The sequence below is a fragment of the Myxine glutinosa genome, chromosome 8 (genome assembly GCF_964187855.1).
Source record: "Myxine glutinosa chromosome 8, kmMyxGlut1.1, whole genome shotgun sequence".
NCBI classification, from domain to species: Eukaryota; Metazoa; Chordata; class Myxini; order Myxiniformes; family Myxinidae; genus Myxine; species Myxine glutinosa.
In genome coordinates this window covers 15,823,449-15,843,305 of record NC_136268.1, presented here as the reverse complement: position 1 = coordinate 15,843,305, position 19,857 = coordinate 15,823,449, and the positions used below count along the sequence as shown (strand labels likewise).

General features: G+C 42.6%; 1 protein-coding gene across 4 annotated transcripts in view; it reads left to right on the top strand.

The window, feature by feature from the left end:
- The window catches only part of EXT2 (exostosin glycosyltransferase 2), a 300,617-nt gene that overhangs the window by 111,048 nt on the left and 169,712 nt on the right, over positions 1–19,857 (top strand). For all 4 annotated transcript variants that reach the window (XM_068123895.2, XM_068123894.2, XM_068123892.2 and 1 more), the window contains one exon: positions 14,049–14,238. In XM_068123895.2, the coding sequence (XP_067979996.1) occupies positions 14,049–14,238 (190 nt within the window). The remainder of the gene's footprint in view (positions 1–14,048; positions 14,239–19,857) is intronic.

Below are 19,857 nucleotides of genomic sequence, written 5' to 3'. Positions count from 1 at the left end.
TCTCCTCCCGCCTTCCCCTCCTTCGGCCGTCCCGCGCCGCCGCCCCTCCTCCCTCTCGGCCGACTCTTTAAAGCCTTGACGAATGAGCCCCTTCATCGAATGCAAGCCGGGGGTGCAAGCAACCCCAGACGGCCGCGTTTGTTTTGCGTGGGTCTGTCAGCTAAAGCCGTCCTGGTTTGCCTATCCCCGGGGTAGCCGATGCTGACCCCGCTTCCTGTGCCTGTGCCCCTGACCATCTCGACGATCCACGCCGCATGAAGCGTGCCCTGTTGTGGCCCACTGTACAAACCTTCCGTGCTTCACCAACAAGCCTCCTCTCTTTGTCTCATATGAGCCTCAAGCTTATTGGGTGACTGTGTCGGATCATGTTACTGCCCACATGTGTTTGATCACACCTTAGCTTGCCTCTGCCAACACATGCGTAGGAACACTTTTATTCTCCAGAATGTATCATCCACTGCACAATGATGAAGTGATGCTCTCTTTTAAAACATGTGAACTTGTGTGCATCCTCGTGCTGCTTTAAGACAAGTTTATGGAAGCACACATTTTGGCCCTGTGTATTGAAACCAACACGCCACCACTCATCATGGATAATACACACAACCTTTTGAGGTCATGAGAAAATGGGTCAACAACATATGTAATTAAACGGGTCACGGGTAAGGCTAGACAGGTATGAGGTGTTTAATAGCCAGACCACCTAGGTGTTGTGCAAGGTTACAAAATTAGAGCAGCAAGGTTTTGTGATCGAAGTGTTTTGAGCCAATTAGGAGACTCGGTTACTTTAGCATTCTTTTCGTTTGCAATGTCCATCATATTCATGATTGTTGGGAATGAAAATCGAGAAACTGCTTTAACTGAAAGAGAACACCAAGCGGCAAAGTCTCATTCCTTTTACAATATACCGAGCTGGTTTTGTCTGCATTCATAGTTATGAAGCTCATCAGAAAGGGCAAGTTTTTTCATATGATTTCCATTTTTTTAAGGATGCAAGGCCCATGGAGTAGTTTGTGCATATCCCATACAGGACGGGTATAGGAGATGATGTCAAAATCAACAGTAGATGGAATCTTCCGCATTACTCTGATTTTGTCAAGCCAGTGTGGATTTTGAGTAAAAGTTTTAGATCTGGTGATATATATTCCACTCTGAGAGTGTCGCTGCTGTCGAAGCAGTTTCTTGGCACGGGTTATGCTTGGTGGTGGTTTGCCATTGCCTTCCCAGCAGTAGTTAGGGTAGAAATTTGTAATTTGGCCATGGTGCCAGGACAAGTTCACATACTCTTCACGAAGGACACCCGTGGGATCTATAACATCCGCCAACTAATGCCGGTACCCACACTCGCCTCTAAGCTGTCTAGCATGGGTTTGAATCTTGGCCCAGCTATAAACTGTTGTCATCCCGGTGTTTCACAGGCAACGTGATTCATTGATGTGTGTGCCATCAGGCAACGTGACTGGACATTCTATCTGCCAGGGGTTTTATGTGTGTGTGTATATATATATACTGTGAGATATATATATATATATATATATATATATATATATATATATATATATATATATCTGTGAGAAATAGTAGAAACTCCACAGTACGAGCAGGGCGTCTCATTGCATTTAATAAATAATCGGGAGATTAAATCAGACACGGACGTAGCTTCAGGACTTCGATCTTTAATTTTTGACAAGCTTGCGACCAACAAAGGTCTTCTTCTTAGTCTACAAAAACAGCAGTCAAGTATGTATAGTGATCGTGTGTAAGATGTGTGATATGTGTAGAAAATGCATACAAAAGGAAGAGCCACGCCAAAGCTCACTCACCGTCCCCAAGTTCAACGGAAGTGAAGCGCACCTTACAGTTACCGTTTGCGTTACAGTTCCGGTGCACGTGCATACACAAATATAGAGATACATACATACATACATAAACACACAAGCATATATGCATATACCATTTATATTCATATAATATATTTATTTATTTATATAAATGACATATAAAGGTAGAATTAATGAATGGATGAATGAATGAATGAATGAATGAATGGGTTACGGTTAAAGATTTGATTGGGTTGATGTAGGAACATTCTTTAATCATCAAAATTTATGTCATGAGGGATTTTTGTCTGAAGTTTATGTATCCAAAAGGACTCACGTTTCAGAATCGTGGTGTGTGATCGATTTGTGATTGATTCAATGGCAGAGATTTGAATGTCATTTATAGAGTGATCCGGTTGATTAAAGTGTATCGTGTAAGGTAGAGATTTGCCCTGACTGGTGTGGAAGTTATTGATTTCTGACCGGGTGTTATTAAATCGTGTGTAGAGTGTATTCTCAGTTTTTCCAACATATTGTTTGTTGCACTTTTGGCAAGTGATTAGGTATATGACCCATGTAGATTTGCAGTTCATATCGGAGGTGATGGGGAATTTTTGTCCAGTGCTAGAACTACAAAATTTGTTTCCTTCTAGTAAATACTTGTGAATAATACATTTGTTTGCTGTGCATTTATAGAAGCCAGGGATCCTAGTTTCTTTGTTGTGGGGCTGTGGGTGCTTTGCTTTTACCAAGAGGTCCCTGAGTGTCCGACCACGTCGAAATGATGTTGGTGGAGGTTGAGGAAATGTGGTGCCGAATGTTTCTGATTGATGGAGGAGAGGAAGGGCCTTATTCAGAATACTTAGCAATTGGGATGAGGTCGGAGAGGTGGTGGTTACCAGTGGGACACGGTTAGTTGCAGGTTTGGGTTTGTAAGTCAGAAGGTCTGCTCTCGGTATGCATTTTGCTCGGTTTATTGCTTCTTTCACAGAGTGAGGGTCATAGTTTCTTGCAATGAAGTGTGTTTCTAATTGGCAGAGAGAAGTTTCTTCTGCCATTTTTGTTGAGCAAATGCGTCTTACTCTGAGTGCTTGACTGGTTGCAATTGTATGTTTTGGATGAGATGAAGAAGGGAGAAGGTAAGACTGAGTGTCTGTTGGTTTGGTGTATAGTTCTGTTTCGTGTCTGTTATTTTGAAGCGTGAGTGATGTGCCTAGAAAGTGAACTTCGGACTGTGAGCTGTCGAATGTAAACTTGATGGTCGGATGAATCAAATTTAATTCATTTTGGAATTGTGTGAGACTACGGGAGATTTTGACCAGATGAACTGGATGTCATCAATATAACGTACCCAGGATTTTTCCGGGATGCCGTGATGAGGTTGTGCATTGATCTTGGCCTCTATCATTCCCATGAAGATGTTAGCATACGATGGTGCAACAGGGGTACCCATAGCAGTACCTTGAGTTTGAATGTAATGTCGTCTGTTGAATTGGAAATTATTCAGTTTGAGTGTCAGTTCTAATAGGCGCATAAGGTCTTGAGTAGGTGGTATTGGGACTTGTCGTGTATCGAGGGCTTTGCGGCATGCAGACAGGCCTTCTGAATGTGGAATATTAGTGCAGAGGGATGTAACATCTGCTGTGACTAAAATGGTTTGGGAGTTGAAAGGTGAGTATATTCTGTTCAATCCTTGGATGTGGGTCAGAAAACTGGGTGTGTCCTTGAGGTATGAGGAGAGATTCATCACGAGAGGACGTAAATGACAGTCAACAAATTTTGATATTAGAACAGTTGGACATGTGCAGCCAGATACGATTGGTCTACCTGGATTGTTTACCTTGTGTATTTTAGGAAGAAATTAAAGGTCAGGGCAATGAGGATCTTTTGGAACCAAGCGAGATTTGATGGTTTTATCCACCCGAATAGAATCTACTACCCTTTTAACCTCTTCAAGATGTAAAAGGGTAGGGTCGGATGGGAGCTCTTTGTAAGTATCACTATGTAGTTGACGATTACCTTCTGCAACGTAATCGGTAGTCGACATAATGACAATGGCAGTACCTTTATCTGGTACAATGGCAGTACACCAACACCAACAACCACGCATACAATCACATACACCAATACTAATACACCACAACTCACTTTACCTAAACCAAAAATCACCTGGACACCACGTGTTGACAATCCATATCCCCATGTCTATATGGAACAAGTGAGCAATGAAATTGAAAAGGTGGCACAAAAATATAATTGTTCCAGACATAAGGAGAATCTTACAAAGGCAGAGCGACGAGCACTTCACAATCTACAAAATAATGAAAAGATAGTCATAAAGCCAGCAGATAAAGGTACTGCCATTGTCATTATGTCGACTACCGATTACGTTGCAGAAGTTAATCGTCAACTACATAGTGATACTTACAAAGAGCTCCCATCCGACCCTACCCTTTTACATCTTGAAGAGGTTAAAAGGGTAGTAGATTCTATTCGGGTGGATAAAACCATCAAATCTCGCTTGGTTCCTAAAGATCCTCATTGCCCTAACCTTTATTTTCTTCCTAAAATACACAAGGTAAACAATCCAGGTTGACCAATCGTATCTGGCTGCACATGTCCAACTGTTCTAAGATCAAAATTTGTTGACTGTCATTTACGTCCTCTCGTGATGAATCTCTCCTCGTACCTCAAGGACACAACCAGTTTTCTGACCCACATCCAAGGATTGAACAGAATATACTCACCTTTCAACTCCCAAACCATTTAGTCACAGCAGATGTTACATCCCTCTACACTAATATTCCACATTCAGAAGGCCTGTCTGCATGCCGCAAAGCCCTCGATACACGACAAGTCCCAATACCACCTACTCAAGACCTTATGTGCCTATTAGAACTGACACTCAAACTGAATAATTTCCAATTCAACGGACGACATTACATTCAAACTCAAGGTACCGCTATGGGTACCCCTGTTGCACCGTCGTACGCTAACATCTTCATGGGATTGATAGAGGCCAAGATCAATGCACAACCTCATCACGGAATCTTGGAAAAATCCTGGGTACGTTATATTGATGACATCCAGTTCATCTGGTCAAAATCCCCCCGTAGTCTCGCACAATTCCAAAATGAATTAAATTTGATTCATCCGACCATCAAGTTTACATTCGACAGCTCACAGTCCGAAGTTCACTTTCTAGACACATCACTCACGCTTCAAAATAACAGACTCGAAACAGAACTATACACCAAACCAACAGACACTCAGTCTTACCTTCTCCCTTCTTCATCTCATCCTAAACATACAATTGCAAGCATACCATACAGTCAAGCACTCAGAGTAAGACGCATTTGCTCAACAAAAATGGCAGAAGAAACTTCTCTCTGCCAATTAGAAACACACTTCATTGCTAGAAACTATGACCCTCACTCTGTGAAAGAAGCAATAAACCAAGCAAAACGCATACCGAGAGCAGACCTTCTGACTTACAAACCCAAACCTGCAACTAACCGTGTCCCACTGGTAACCACCTCCTCTCCGACCTCATCCCAATTGCCAAGTATTCTGAATAAGGCCCTTCCTCTCCTCCATCAATCAGAAACACTCGGCACCACATTTCCTCAACCTCCACCAACATCATTTCGACGTGGTCGGACACTCAGGGACCTCTTGGTAAAAGCAAAGCACCCACAGCCCCACAACAAAGAAACTAGGATGCCTGGCTTCTATAAATGCACAGCAAACAAATGTATTATTCACAAGCATTTACGAGAAGGAAACAAATTTTGTAGTTCTCGCACTGGACAAAAATTCCCCATCACCTCTGAAATGAACTGCAAATCTACATGGGTCATATACCTAATCACTTGCCAAAAGTGCACCAAACAATATGTTGGAAAAACTGAGAATACACTCTACACACGATTTAATAACACCCGGTCAGAAATCAATAACTTCCACACCAGTCAGGGCAAATCTCTACCTTACACGATACACTTTAATCAACCGGATCACTCGATAAATGACATTCAAATCTCTGCCATTGAATCAATCACAAATCGATCACACACCACGATTCTGAAACGTGAGTCCTTTTGGATACATAAACTTCAGACAAAAATCCCTCATGGCATAAATTTTGATGATTAAAGAATGTTCCTACATCAACCCAATCAAATCTTTAACCGTAACCCATTCATTCATTCATTCATTCATTCATCCATTCATTAATTCTACCTTTATATGTAATTTATATAAATAAATAAATATATTATATGAATATAAATGGTATATGCATAATGCATATATGCTTGTGTGTTTATGTATTTATGTATGTATCTCTATATTTGTATATGCACGTGCACCGGAACTGTAACGCAAACGGTAACTGTAAGGTGCGCCTCACTTCCGTTGAACTTGGGGACGGTGAGTGAGCTTTGGCGTGGCTCTTCCTTTTGTATGCATTTTCTACACATATCACACATCTTACACACGTATCACTATACATACTTGACTGATATACATGCCTGCTGTTTTTGTAGACTAAGAAGAAGACCTTTGTTGGTCGAAAGCTTGTCAAAATTAAAGATCGAAGTCCTGAAGCTACGTCCGCGTCTGATTTAATCTCCCGATTATATATATTCAGTTCAAAACACACCTGGTCACAAGTGTGCCGCACTGACCGGGTCCTCAGTCGAGGTCCTCAGCATCATCCCGTTTCGGCCCTTCAACCTCGATACGGTCAGCTAAGGTGGGTCAGCAGGGGCACATACACATCCACATGCAGCAACTACACCTGGATGCGTACATACCCCCACCCCCAGCAACGCAGACTACAACAGCAACACCTCCACATCCAGATTCCACAGCACCAAACAAACATGGTGGAACATTCAAACACCCACCTCTATACCCTTCACCACTCACCAACAAAACACACCAGATCATTCATACACACACATCCACACACATACACACACAACACCAACCAGCCACCTACCCTTACAACATACACCACTCAACATACAAAAACACACACACACACACTCATGCAAAAATTAATTCATGCAAAAACACACACCCTCACCCACTCACTCACTCAGATACACAAAATAAGAAATAATAATAGTAACAAAAAAAACACAACCAACCTACACCGTTCGACGTGCCTCCATAAACTTCCTCCATATCCAAAATGAGCCTTTCAAGGCAACCTGGGCCACGTCCCACACACTCCAAGCCGAGCAGGAAATGCAGAAAAGGAATTTGCCAATATACCCTCTACACCCCACCTCAAATGGCTGACACGAAACTCGCCAACCCTTCTCCCGGCACTCTGCCTCCAGCTCACTGTACTTTCCTCTCTTCCTCTCGTGCACCTCCTCCATGTTCTCTTCCCACTGTACAGACAATTCCCCGAAGATGACCTGTCTTGTTGCACCTGACCAAATTACAATGTCAGGCCGCAACCTTGTCACACAGATCTCCTCTGGGAATACCAATTGTGGCTTTAGGTCTGCCACCACCTGCCAATCACAAACATCTGACAGCCCTCTTCCTTTCCACCTCCTCCTCTTTCCACCTTTTACCAATTGGCCCTCTTTGACAAACCACACCTCTCCCCCATCAGTCTCCTTCTCCACTCTTCTCTCTCTCGATCTCAGCACCTCTTGTTGCATCTTCTGCACCACCACCGCAAGCACCTGATCATGTTGCCACCTGTATTGTCCTGCTGCCAATGCGACTGAACATGCACTCAGTGCATGCTGCACCATTCCCACACCTCCACACAAATAACATCTGTCCTCCTGCAACAACCCCCACAATCTCAAGTTTACTGGTGACGGAAGCACATCATGCATTGCCCGCAACAGGAAATTCAACAATATTGGCTCCATCCTCCAAATCTCTTGCCACTTCAATGTTCTCACCTGCACACCTTCCAACCGCGTCCAAACACCTTGCTGTGCCTGTCCGACTGCTTTCACATACAGTCACGTGAAAAAGTAAGTACACCCCATGTAAAGTTTTGACTTTTTAAACATATTTCAACATACAGATATTTGATCTTCATTTCAACAATATTGATAGATAAAGGTGATATAATATAACAAATATCATGAACATTTACATTTTGTAGTCCATTGTATAATTTAAAGAAACATAAATGCAAATTTCGCATGTGGAAAAAGGAAGTTTACCCCGACATTTATCACTACTTCAAATACCTAAAATTAGAATCAGGTGCACCAGCTCAGGTGCAAATGATTAGAACATTGTCAGAGAGGATCTTGGAGGAACCTGTCTTATTTAAACCTCACAAATTTTGTTTGGTTTGCTCTTTGTCATTAAAGTGTGCGGCGTCACCATGCCTAGATCAAAAGAGCTCTCTGAGGCCTCCATAAAGAAGGTTATAGATGCCTACGAGTCTGGGAAGGGATTTAAAAAGATCTCCAAACAATTTGAAATCAATTATTCGACTGTCCGGAAGATCATCTTCAAGCGGCGAAGATTCCAAACAACTGCCAACTTGTTCAGGTCAGGGCGCCCCAGCAAGTTCAGCCCGAGAGCAGACCGCAAGATGCTGAAAGAAGTCTGTCTCTAAGAACCTCAGAATGTCATCACGGGACCTACAGGTAGCTCTTGCCACTGTTGATGTCAAAGTGCACGAGTCTACCATTAGAAAGAGGTTGCACAAATTTGATCTACATGGGAGGTGTGTAAGGAGGGAACCTTTGCTGTCCAGAAAGAACATCATGGCAAGACTAAAGTTCGCCAATGAACACCTAGGCAAAGACCAGCACTTCTGGAACAATGTGCTCTGGACAGATGAGTCACAGGTAGAGCTATTTGGCCACAGTACCAGAAGACATGTTTGGCGAAAACCAAAGACAGCATTTGACCACAAGAACCTGATACCAACTATAAAGCATGGTGGTGGAAATATTATGGTTTGGGGCAGCTTTGCTGCATCATGGCCTGGGCAGCTCACCATCATCTAATCCACTATGAATTCTTCATTGTACCAGAGGGTGCTTGAGGATAATGTGAGGCCATCTGTCGGAAAGTTGAAGCTCAACCGAAGGTGGACCTTGCAACATGACAATGACCCTTAACATACCAGTAATCCACCAACGAATGGCTGAAAAGAAAGAAATGGAGGGTTCTGGAATGGCCAAGTCAAAGCCTGGATCCACATGCCTGGATCCACATGCAAAGCCTGGATCCACATCCACATACACATCCACATGCAGCAACTACACCTGGATGCGTACATACCCCCACCCCCAGCAACGCAGACTACAACAGCAACACCTCCACATCCAGATTCCACAGCACCAAACAAACATGGTGGAACATTCAAACACCCACCTCTATACCCTTCACCACTCACCAACAAAACACACCAGATCATTCATACACACACATCCACACACATACACACACAACACCAACCAGCCACCTACCCTTACAACATACACCACTCAACATACAAAAACACACACACACACTCATGCAAAAATTAATTCATGCAAAAACACACACCCTCACCCACTCACTCACTCAGATACACAAAATAAGAAATAATAATAGTAACAAAAAAAACACAACCAACCTACACCGTTCGACGTGCCTCCATAAACTTCCTCCATATCCAAAATGAGCCTTTCAAGGCAACCTGGGCCACGTCCCACACACTCCAAGCCGAGCAGGAAATGCAGAAAAGGAATTTGCCAATATACCCTCTACACCCCACCTCAAATGGCTGACACGAAACTCGCCAACCCTTCTCCCGGCACTCTGCCTCCAGCTCACTGTACTTTCCTCTCTTCCTCTCGTGCACCTCCTCCATGTTCTCTTCCCACTGTACAGACAATTCCCCGAAGATGACCTGTCTTGTTGCACCTGACCAAATTACAATGTCAGGCCGCAACCTTGTCACACAGATCTCCTCTGGGAATACCAATTGTGGCTTTAGGTCTGCCACCACCTGCCAATCACAAACATCTGACAGCCCTCTTCCTTTCCACCTCCTCCTCTTTCCACCTTTTACCAATTGGCCCTCTTTGACAAACCACACCTCTCCCCCATCAGTCTCCTTCTCCACTCTTCTCTCTCTCGATCTCAGCACCTCTTGTTGCATCTTCTGCACCACCACCGCAAGCACCTGATCATGTTGCCACCTGTATTGTCCTGCTGCCAATGCGACTGAACATGCACTCAGTGCATGCTGCACCATTCCCACACCTCCACACAAATAACATCTGTCCTCCTGCAACAACCCCCACAATCTCAAGTTTACTGGTGACGGAAGCACATCATGCATTGCCCGCAACAGGAAATTCAACAATATTGGCTCCATCCTCCAAATCTCTTGCCACTTCAATGTTCTCACCTGCACACCTTCCAACCGCGTCCAAACACCTTGCTGTGCCTGTCCGACTGCTTTCACATACAGTCACGTGAAAAAGTAAGTACACCCCATGTAAAGTTTTGACTTTTTAAACATATTTCAACATACAGATATTTGATCTTCATTTCAACAATATTGATAGATAAAGGTGATATAATATAACAAATATCATGAACATTTACATTTTGTAGTCCATTGTGTAATTTAAAGAAACATAAATGCAAATTTCGCATGTGGAAAAAGGAAGTTTACCCCGACATTTATCACTACTTCAAATACCTAAAATTAGAATCAGGTGCACCAGCTCAGGTGCAAATGATTAGAACATTGTCAGAGAGGATCTTGGAGGAACCTGTCTTATTTAAACCTCACAAATTTTGTTTGGTTTGCTCTTTGTCATTAAAGTGTGCGGCGTCACCATGCCTAGATCAAAAGAGCTCTCTGAGGCCTCCATAAAGAAGGTTATAGATGCCTACGAGTCTGGGAAGGGATTTAAAAAGATCTCCAAACAATTTGAAATCAATTATTCGACTGTCCGGAAGATCATCTTCAAGCGGCGAAGATTCCAAACAACTGCCAACTTGTTCAGGTCAGGGCGCCCCAGCAAGTTCAGCCCGAGAGCAGACCGCAAGATGCTGAAAGAAGTCTGTCTCTAAGAACCTCAGAATGTCATCACGGGACCTACAGGTAGCTCTTGCCACTGTTGATGTCAAAGTGCACGAGTCTACCATTAGAAAGAGGTTGCACAAATTTGATCTACATGGGAGGTGTGTAAGGAGGGAACCTTTGCTGTCCAGAAAGAACATCATGGCAAGACTAAAGTTCGCCAATGAACACCTAGGCAAAGACCAGCACTTCTGGAACAATGTGCTCTGGACAGATGAGTCACAGGTAGAGCTATTTGGCCACAGTACCAGAAGACATGTTTGGCGAAAACCAAAGACAGCATTTGACCACAAGAACCTGATACCAACTATAAAGCATGGTGGTGGAAATATTATGGTTTGGGGCAGCTTTGCTGCATCATGGCCTGGGCAGCTCACCATCATCTAATCCACTATGAATTCTTCATTGTACCAGAGGGTGCTTGAGGATAATGTGAGGCCATCTGTCGGAAAGTTGAAGCTCAACCGAAGGTGGACCTTGCAACATGACAATGACCCTTAACATACCAGTAATCCACCAACGAATGGCTGAAAAGAAAGAAATGGAGGGTTCTGGAATGGCCAAGTCAAAGCCTGGATCTAAATCCCATCGAGATGTTGTGGGGGGATTTGAAACGAGCTGTGCATGCAAGAAACCCCTCAAACATCGCACAGCTGAAAGAATTCTGCATGGAGGAGTGGGAAAAAAATTCTCCCAGTCGATGCCAGAGACTGGTAGACAGTTATAAGAAACGCCTACTTGAAGTTGTGTCTGCCAAAGGGGGCAATACCACCTATTAGAGCCAAGGATGTACTTACTTTTTCCACATGCGAAATTTGCATTTATGTTTATTTAAATTATACAATGGACTACAAAATGTAAATGTTCATGATATTTGTTATATTATATCACATTTATCTAACAATATTGTTGAAATGAAGATCAAATAACTGTATGTTGAAATATGTTGAAAAAGTCAAAACTTTACATGGGGTGTACTTACTTTTTCACTTGACTGTATATCCCCACCTCTTCCTTTCTTCTCACCTCCCTCTCAACCATCTTCCTCCTCTCTTTCACACATGCCTTTCCCCATCGCTCATGCTTCATCCACCCCAAGCTGTGCTTCCCGTGCTGTACCATCCCCCACGACCTCCTCCTATTGCAACCGCTCCTCCATCTCGTCCACCTCTGCTCTTGCAATCCACTTATGACTTCCCTTCTTCTCTGGGAGAGCATTCTTTACCACTGCATCACTTGAATCCCGCAACATCATGAACTCCCGCACCCTCACCACCTTAAACTCCTCGGTTAATGATGTCAAGGGAAACTGGAGTTTTCCACCCTGACCATAAAAGGCAATGTTCGTCAAACAGCATGGCACTCCCAACCACCTCCTCACAAACCCGCTCACCACAACCTCCATCCTCTCTACATGCCCAATCACAATATCATACATCATCAATGGCCACAATACTCGTGGCATCAATCCAGACTTCAAACACCGTACCTTCAACTTACCTGGAAAACCACATCCATCAATCCTCTTCAAACCTCTCAAAATATTGTTCCTCACCTCCTCCACCCATCCCACATCATTCAACTCCACTGTATACCATCTTCCCAAACTCTTCACAGGGGCTTCTGTCTCACCACCACTCCTCGTCTCACCACCACACTCCTTGACTTTCCTTTATTTTTTTTATTTTTTTATTTTTTGTGTACAACATCGACGCTTGTGTAAGAGCTAACATTAATCACATAAAAACAAACTGACACCAAAAACATAAGATAAAGAGGGTGGGAGACAAGATGGGGAGAGAGAGGGAAGCACACAAGTACAACAGTAGATAACAGAGACATCGGGAGATCTGTGGGAGTGAGAGGGCTTGGGGGGAGGGGCATGTGGAGGTGTGGAGACCCTTGGCAACCCTTGAGGCTGTGTGAAAGCCTGAGGCGATGGAGCATGGTGTGGAGACCTTCCTGGCGGGACGACAGCTAAGGAGCTTTTTGCCTGTCACGGGGCCAAGAGTTAAAGGGGGGGAGGGGGTGGGGGGGTGAATAAGTCGTAGGTCGGGCGACTTGTTTTTGGACTGCGGGCACCACAGCCTGAAGCGCCCCCACCATCTTGCTTGTATGCTACCTTCCCGCTGCCTCGTAGAAACACACACACATGTGTTATGAAATCTATGCCATGGTCCTGCAGGGGGGTGAAACACGTGCTTGATGATTATTGGAATGTGTGTGGATGGTTATGGGATTTGTGTGAATGAATGGGGGAGAAATCCACCGAGCCATGTCACTCACCTGTAACACCAATACCGGGGTACATTGGGATTGCCCCGCAGCTAATATCATATCCATGACCATGATGGTTTCTACCCAATTAATCCTCCCTTAGCCCACCTCTTTCTGAGGCTCCAGTTTTTACTTCCACTTCTGTGATTGAGAGTTTGTGGCTGTGTTCATGTTCCACCTTTGTCTTTGTGTTGTTGTCATTCTTCCCCACGTTCCTTTCTTCTCCAAATCTCCCTCTATTTTGTCCCTCAACTCTGTTGTTGGTGTATCCCATCTCTTTCTACTGTTCTTTTCGTTCTGTTACATCCTGATCATTTCTGTGTCTAAGCTCCTCCACGAGCCTCAACACCATACAAAAAATTGAGGAGCTCTGTTATTTTCTTCGCTGTGCCAAACACTTTGATTTTTCAACTTGACAACAACAAACTTCATTTACTGAGTCAAAAAGGCGCAGCTTAATATCATGCTTTGGCCGACTAGTGGACCTGCCTAAAATGAGGGATTCGTTATTGGGCTCGGATCACAAGTGAATTACACCAATTGCAACCAATATAAACATATTGATTTGAAATGCGCTTGGAGAGCTGCATAAAGTTTGTTGTATCATTTTGTAATTTAACCACCAGTTCTGAAACCTACCACTTATGCCACGTGTTATTGTGGATTTATTTCAAGATTTAGTTTGAGATTGTTATGGTGATGTTCGTTAAGCCTTTAGTTTGTCACTTAAGGTGTTAGTTAAGTTTAAGCATTTAGCTTTTGCATACACGTGCTGCATATTTATTGACTTTTTGATAATGATTATTTTTATTTTCTGTTAAGGATAGCACATTGGTTAATTCGGTAACTTGTCTGTGTGCGCATAGTGCTGGCGAGGTGTAATGAACCCACTATTTCTGCCACTGGAGCCTGCACGAGCTCGTGGATTCACAGCTGTCATCCTCACCTATGACAGACTTGACAGTTTGCTGCGTGTCGTCACTGAGATTGCACGAACACCAAGCTTAGCCAAGGTGTTGGTTGTGTGGAATAACCAAAACAAGAATCCACCACCAAGTATGTTTGCTTATTCACTCGCTGTTTTGTTCCTTGCATATGTGCTGCACCAACAATTTACAAACCAATTTAGTGAAAAGAAACTGCAATACTTTCATGAACGAATGTGAAATTTCTGGTTGGGATTTATGATAGGAAGATTTTGATGAGGGAATGTTTGAGCAACCAAAGAAGAGCCCGGCTCATACTGTGCTGCACAGCTGGCAGTACACTGTTTCTGTTGCAAAAACGTGGTTGTAGTTTGGTTAGTCCATCTTCAAAATTTAATTCATTATCAACTCGTACAGTTGTACAGCAGGAAATGCTTGATGTTTTGCCCAGCGAGTGATTTTCATCTTCGACCACAACCATCGTGTGCTCGATGTCCAGGTGCCCATTGAATAAAAAGATACAACTGCATATTTCAATGCAAGAAATACATCCATATTGTCGCGTCCCCGGGGTTAAGACCCCTGGGTGACGGATGGTCGAGCGAGCTAGGACTCCGAGGCGTCTGAGCCGAATCGATTGCGGTTCCTTTGCCACACGCGGGGGGTGGAGGGTAGCCAGGGCTTACCTGTACGGAGTTCACTGGGCGTCCTCAAACCCACCACGGATAAACAAGACAGAACACAAGGGACTGAAAATGCAACAAATAATGGGTTTAATGAAAATAATGCAAGGATAACAAAACGAAAGGTGCAGTAAAATCTATAATTCCTATATTGAGGCGCCTCCACACGAACTCGTATTCAACACAAGGGGAAAACGAAAGTTATTTAATTTTGGAAAGTTGGAAAGTTTTGGTAAGAGTTGGAAAACAAAAATTCCCACAAGGGGAAAATGAAAGAGAATAATGTTCCTGCCCGCCGGCATTTAACTCTGGTCTGGATGGCACGAATCGCCATACAGCACACTGATCTGTGAAGCGGTGGCAAAACTCCTTCCTCCTCCGATCGCTCCACGCTCCACCAAGCTCCGATGTTTCTCAGGTGCACACGACACGGAGCACAATCATCACGAGCCAGCACCAAGAAAGAGAGTTGTGTCCGTCTTTCACGTAGCCTGGAACAGAGAGAGGGAAATGCGTCCGCTTTCACCATAGCCAGGAACAGAGAGAGAACGCGAATGCGACCGCCTGCGACCAAGCCCAGAATGAGAGAGAGCAAAATGGCAGTTGCTTTGCTTTTTTCCTCCAGCGCTAGAATGTTTGACGATGATGTCACACTCCAACCAATCGTGCAGCGCCGTCGCATCGCCCCATCATTCCTCAACCAATCGTCCTTCGGGACATGGCCTCACGGCCATTCTTGAGGCCCATGGAGAAGATTCGGCTGGGCGAGGTTAGAGTGTCTGGGTACTGTCGGCAATTATGTTGTTTGCAATTATGTGCCGAGTGCATGGCTGGCCGAGTAAATGTCATAAGAACAAAAGGAAAAATCACAAGGGCAATTACACACTGGGAATTTATCCTGATGCCCTATCTAATTAGCATAGCTCCACCCCTCACACGGAGACACATAAACGCTTACACGGACATCCGGCCTGAACTTAGATACATTGAGGTGGCTTCACGGCATACGGAGCACGCTAAACCCATACAATTCTATCTGGACAAACGTATTTCATTACCTACCCCCACACACCTAACAATATACATACAATCGTCAGCCAAAAATATTGGCACCCTTGCACTGTTTTCAAATAATGCACTATTTCTTCCAGAAAATTGTTTAAATTTAAAAATATTTTGGCATCCACATTTGTATTTCTTTGGTTTGCAGTGGAACAAAACAAAAAAAGCTGAAAAAATTACTAAATCTTAGCTTATTCCACACACAAATCCTAAAATGGCCCGGACAATATTATTGGCACCTTTTAGAAGTTTTTTTTTTTTTTTTTTGTATACTGGTCTAACACAAGTGCGAAAAGTGGTTTTTCAACACTAACACAAGTGCGAAAAGTGGTTTTTCCACACTAATACAAGTGCAAAAGTGGTTTCCTGCACCAACACAAGTGCGAAAAGTGGTTTTTCAACATCAACACAAGTGCGAAAAGTGGTTTTTCAACACTAACACAAGTGCGAAAAGTGTTTTTTCCACACTAATACAAGTGCAAAAGTGGTTTCCTGCACCAACACAAGTGCGAAAAGTGGTTTTTCAACACTAACACAAGTGCGAAAAGTGGTTTTTCAACACAAACACAAGTGCGAAAAGTGGTTTTTCCACACTAATACAAGTGCAAATGTGGTTTCCTGCACCAACACAAGTGCGAAAAGTGGTTTTTCAACACTAACACAAGTGCGAAAAGTGGTTTTTCAACACTATCACAAGTGCAAAAAGTGTTTTTTCCACACTAATACAAGTGCAAAAGTGGTTTTTCAACACTAACACAAGTGCGAAAAGTGGTTTTTCAACACTAACACAAGTGCGAAAAGTGTTTTTTCCACACTAATACAAGTGCAAAAGTGGTTTTTCCACACTAATACAAGTGCAAAAGTGGTTTCCTGCACCAACACAAGTGCGAAAAGTGGTTTTTCAACACTAACACAAGTGCGAAAAGTGGTTTTTCAACACTAACACAAGTGCGAAAAGTGGTTTTTCAACACTAACACAAGTGCGAAAAGTGTTTTTTCCACACTAATACAAGTGCAAAAGTGGTTTCCTGCACCAACACAAGTGCGAAAAGTGGTTTTTCAACACTAACACAATTGCGAAAAGTGGTTTTTCAACACTAACACAATTGCGAAAAGTGGTTTTTCAACACTAACACAAGTGCGAAAAGTGGTTTTTCAACACTAACACAAGTGTGAAAAGTGGTTTTTCAACACTAACACAAGTGCGAAAAGTGTTTTTTCCACACTAACACAAGTGCGAAAAGTGGTTTTTCAACACTAACACAAGTGCGAAAAGTGGTGTTTCAACACTAACACAAGTGCGAAAAGTGTTTTTTCCACACTAATACAAGTGCAAAAGTGGTTTCCTGCACCAACACAAGTGCGAAAAGTGGTTTTTCAACACTAACACAAGTGCGAAAAGTGGTTTTTCAACACTAACACAAGTGCGAAAAGTGGTTTTTCAACACTAACACAAGTGCGAAAAGTGGTTTTTCAACACTAACACAAGTGCGAAAAGTGGTTTTTCCACACTAATACAAGTGCAAAAGTGGTTTCCTGCACCAACACAAGTGCGAAAAGTGGTTTTTCAACATCAACACAAGTGCGAAAAGTGGTTTTTCAACACTAACACAAGTGCGAAAAGTGTTTTTCCACACTAATACAAGTGCACAAGTGGTTTCCTGCACCAACACAAGTGCGAAAAGTGGTTTTTCAACACCAACACAAGTGCGAAAAGTGGTTTTTCAACACTAACACAAGTGCGAAAAGTGGTTTTTCAACACTAATACAAGTGCAAAAGTGGTTTCCTGCACCAACACAATTGCGAAAAGTGGTTTTTCAACACCAACACAAGTGCGAAAAGTGGTTTTTCAACACTATCGCAAGTGCAAAAAGTGTTTTTTCCACACTAATACAAGTGCAAAAGTGGTTTCCTGCACCAACACAATTGCGAAAAGTGGTTTTTCAACACTAATACAAGTGCGAAAAGTGGTTTTTCCACACTAATCCAAGTGCAAAAGTGATTTCCTGCACGAAACAAGTGCGAAAATTGGTTTTTCAACACTAACACAAGTGCGAAAAGTGGTTTTTCAACATTAACACAAGTGCGAAAAGTGGTTTTTCAACATTAACACAAGTGCGAAAAGTGGTTTTTCAACACTAACACAAGTGCGAAAAGTGGTTTTTCAACACTAACACAAGTGCGAAAAGTGGTTTTTCAACACTAACACAAGTGCGAAAAGTGGTTTTTCAACACTAACACAAGTGCGAAAAGTGGTTTTTCAACACTAACACAAGTGCGAAAAGTGGTTTTTCAACACTAACACAAGTGCGAAAAGTGGTTTTATCCACACTAATACAAGTGCAAAAGTAGTTTCCTGCACCAACACAAGTGCGAAAAGTGGTTTTTCAACACTAACACAAGTGCGAAAAGTGGTTTTTCAACACTATCACAAGTGCAAAAAGTGTTTTTTCCACACTAATACAAGTGCGAAAAGTGGTTTATCAACACCAACACAAGTGCGAAAAGTGTTTTTTCAACACTAACACAAGTGTGAAAAGTGGTTTTTCTACACTAATACAAGTGCAAAAGTGGTTTTTCCACACTAATACAAGTGCGAAAAGTGGTTTTTCAACACTAACACAAGTGCGAAAAGTGGTTTTTCAACACAAACACAAGTGCGAAAAGTGGTTTTTCTACACAAACACAAGTGCAAAAGTGGTTTTTCCACACTAATACAAGTGCGAAAAGTGGTTTTTCAACACTAACACAAGTGCGAAAAGTGGTTTTTCAACACTAACACAAGTGCGAAAAGTGGTTTTTCAACACAAACACAAGTGCGAAAAGTGGTTTTTCCACACTAATACAAGTGCAAAAGTGGTTTCCTGCACCAACACAAGTGCGAAAAGTGGTTTATCAACACTAACACAAGTGCGAAAAGTGGTTTTTACCACACTAATACAAGTGCAAAAGTGGTTTTTCCACACTAATACAAGTGCGAAAAGTGGTTTTTCAACACTAACACAAGTGCGAAAAGTGGTTTTTCAACACTAACACAAGTGCGAAAAGTGGTTTTTCAACACTAACACAAGTGCGAAAAGTGGTTTTTCAACACTAACACAAGTGCGAAAAGTGGTTTTATCCACACTAATACAAGTGCAAAAGTGGTTTCCTGCACCAACACAAGTGCGAAAAGTGGTTTTTCAACACTAACACAAGTGCGAAAAGTGGTTTTTCAACACTATCACAAGTGCAAAAAGTGTTTTTTCCACACTAATACAAGTGCGAAAAGTGGTTTATCAACACCAACACAAGTGCGAAAAGTGTTTTTTCAACACTAACACAAGTGCGAAAAGTGGTTTTTCAACACTAACACAAGTGCGAAAAGTGGTTTTTCAACACTAACACAAGTGCGAAAAGTGTTTTTTCCACACTAATACAAGTGCAAAAGTGGTTTCCTGCACCAACACAAGTGCGAAAAGTGGTTTTTCAACACTAACACAAGTGCGAAAAGTGGTTTTTCAACACTAACACAAGTGCGAAAAGTGGTTTTTCAACACTAACACAAGTGCGAAAAGTGGTTTTTCAACACTAACACAAGTGCGAAAAGTGGTTTTTCCACACTAATACAAGTGCAAAAGTGGTTTCCTGCACCAACACAAGTGCGAAAAGTGGTTTTTCAACACTAACACAAGTGCGAAAAGTGGTTTTTCAACACTAACACAAGTGCGAAAAGTGGTTTTTCAACACTAACACAAGTGCGAAAAGTGTTTTTTCCACACTAATACAAGTGCAAAAGTGGTTTCCTTCACCAACACAAGTGTGAAAAGTGTTTTTTCAACGCTAACACAAGTGCGAAAAGTGTTTTTTCAACACTAACACAAGTGCGAAAAGTGGTTTTTCAACACTAACACAAGTGCGAAAAGTGGTTTTTCAACACTAACACAAGTGCGAAAAGTGGTTTTTCCACACTAATACAAGTGCAAAAGTGGTTTCCTGCACCAACACAAGTGCGAAAAGTGGT